Source organism: Austrofundulus limnaeus, unplaced genomic scaffold, assembly GCF_001266775.1.
Source record: "Austrofundulus limnaeus strain Quisiro unplaced genomic scaffold, Austrofundulus_limnaeus-1.0 Scaffold189, whole genome shotgun sequence".
In the NCBI taxonomy this organism is placed as follows: domain Eukaryota; kingdom Metazoa; phylum Chordata; class Actinopteri; order Cyprinodontiformes; family Rivulidae; genus Austrofundulus; species Austrofundulus limnaeus.
In genome coordinates this window covers 456834-458372 of record NW_013952591.1, presented here as the reverse complement: position 1 = coordinate 458372, position 1539 = coordinate 456834, and the positions used below count along the sequence as shown (strand labels likewise).

The following is a 1539-nucleotide window of genomic DNA, read 5'->3' as shown; positions in this document are numbered from 1 at the left end:
AAAACACAAAGATAAACACAAGTGATATCTAAGAATGACTGTTGTTAGCAGATTTTGTTCTGACTTTAATCATTCTGTCTGCAGATGAACAGCATGTCATGAAAACCTAGGTCATTAAACTGGCTTAAACCTAAAATTATTATTTCTAACACAGTATATATACATGCATTTGTGTGGAAATCAATTAATTGAGCAAGGCTACTAAATAGGCTTAGAGAAGTTTCAGTGGTTTTATTAAATATTTGTACTTTTTACAAACTCAGTAAATGTTGACCAGGTCTCTGTTAATTTTTCATTTCATACCATCCTGCTGTGTCTAATTTTTTCTAACCATAGCATGGATAGCATCCCTTTCAGCCATCAAAAGCCGGTGGGGGGGGGGGGGGGGTGTTAGTCTTCCTCTGGAGAAGAATGAGTCAGCGAGCCATTAGTTGAAATGGTTTTTCTTTGTATATTTCTATAATTTCTCCTGAAAACAGAGACTTTATAWGGCCACACTGAGATTAAAGCACCAACATGAGCACAAACACCTGCATGAGTTAAAGGTTGGTCTCCTRCACTTCTTTGTTTTGCTGCAGCAACATGTGATGAAGATTAGGTGACAGCAGAACACTGGAACCTCAGTTTGTTTACAGAAAAGATGCAATGATCCATCAGCTTCTTGTTCTATCAAAGCCCAGGAGGATCTCTGAGTGCAGGAGGGAGTAACACCAAAACAATCAAAGCTTCTAATATTTGTGTCTTTGCTGAGATCATTTACATTTTCTGACAATCCTCGGCCGTGCTGGAGGAATGTGTCCTGTGTGTTAGTTCTGGAGAGCCCCCGGGGGACGAACACCTTACTAAGCTTAATCACAGCAACAGTGTTTTATCCAGCACCGCTCGGATTAAACTTCCTGGGGTGTCGCAGCCTCTGACACAGCTTGTCTTGTCAGTTGTCATCTTGTCCCAGAGGCTGTTAGCACACGGCAGCTGCACTCTGCTGAGTTCAGCTTCCATCAGCTCACGTAGCGTTGAGGGGATTAGTTTAGTTTGGAAAATGTAAAGGTCTGATCACAATTTAGAATAAAGTCTCTGTGTTTCCAAAGGTACCGTAAAGTGGTGCTGAACAACTGCACCAAAGGAGTGAAAGAAATGTACACAGCGAGGAAGCAGCAGTGCCCCAACAGGCCCCCGAARGGTCTCGCACTGACCACCAAAGATGGGAAACTCACCGCAAACATGGGCAACAACGTCACCTTCCTGGTGCATCTGGATGAGGTGAGGACACAAATAGCACGGACCACCCTCTGCAGCAGTGGGAGCCCCCTGATGACCAATATTCTTCTGTTCCTGTCTCTTTCTGCAGCTTTGAAACTCCCATTATTATGACTGTACTGTTATTTGACATGGATCAAATTTACAAAAATGTTTTTTTGCCACTTCAGTAGAAAACAGAACTTAATATTGGTTTCTTCATCATCAGTGACTTTTTTAAAGAAGTAAATCTAGAGAATAAGAAAAAGAAAGAAAAAAGGAGAAATGTTAATGTTGTGTTTT

General features: G+C 41.4%; 1 protein-coding gene across 1 annotated transcript in view; it reads left to right on the top strand.

Moving 5' to 3' along the window:
• The window catches only part of LOC106524473 (VPS10 domain-containing receptor SorCS3), a gene marked incomplete in the record, with an annotated part of 110456 nt that overhangs the window by 69726 nt on the left and 39191 nt on the right, over positions 1–1539 (top strand). The window contains 1 exon segment of the mRNA XM_014018283.1: positions 1089–1260. Within this exon segment, the coding sequence (XP_013873737.1) occupies positions 1089–1260 (172 nt within the window).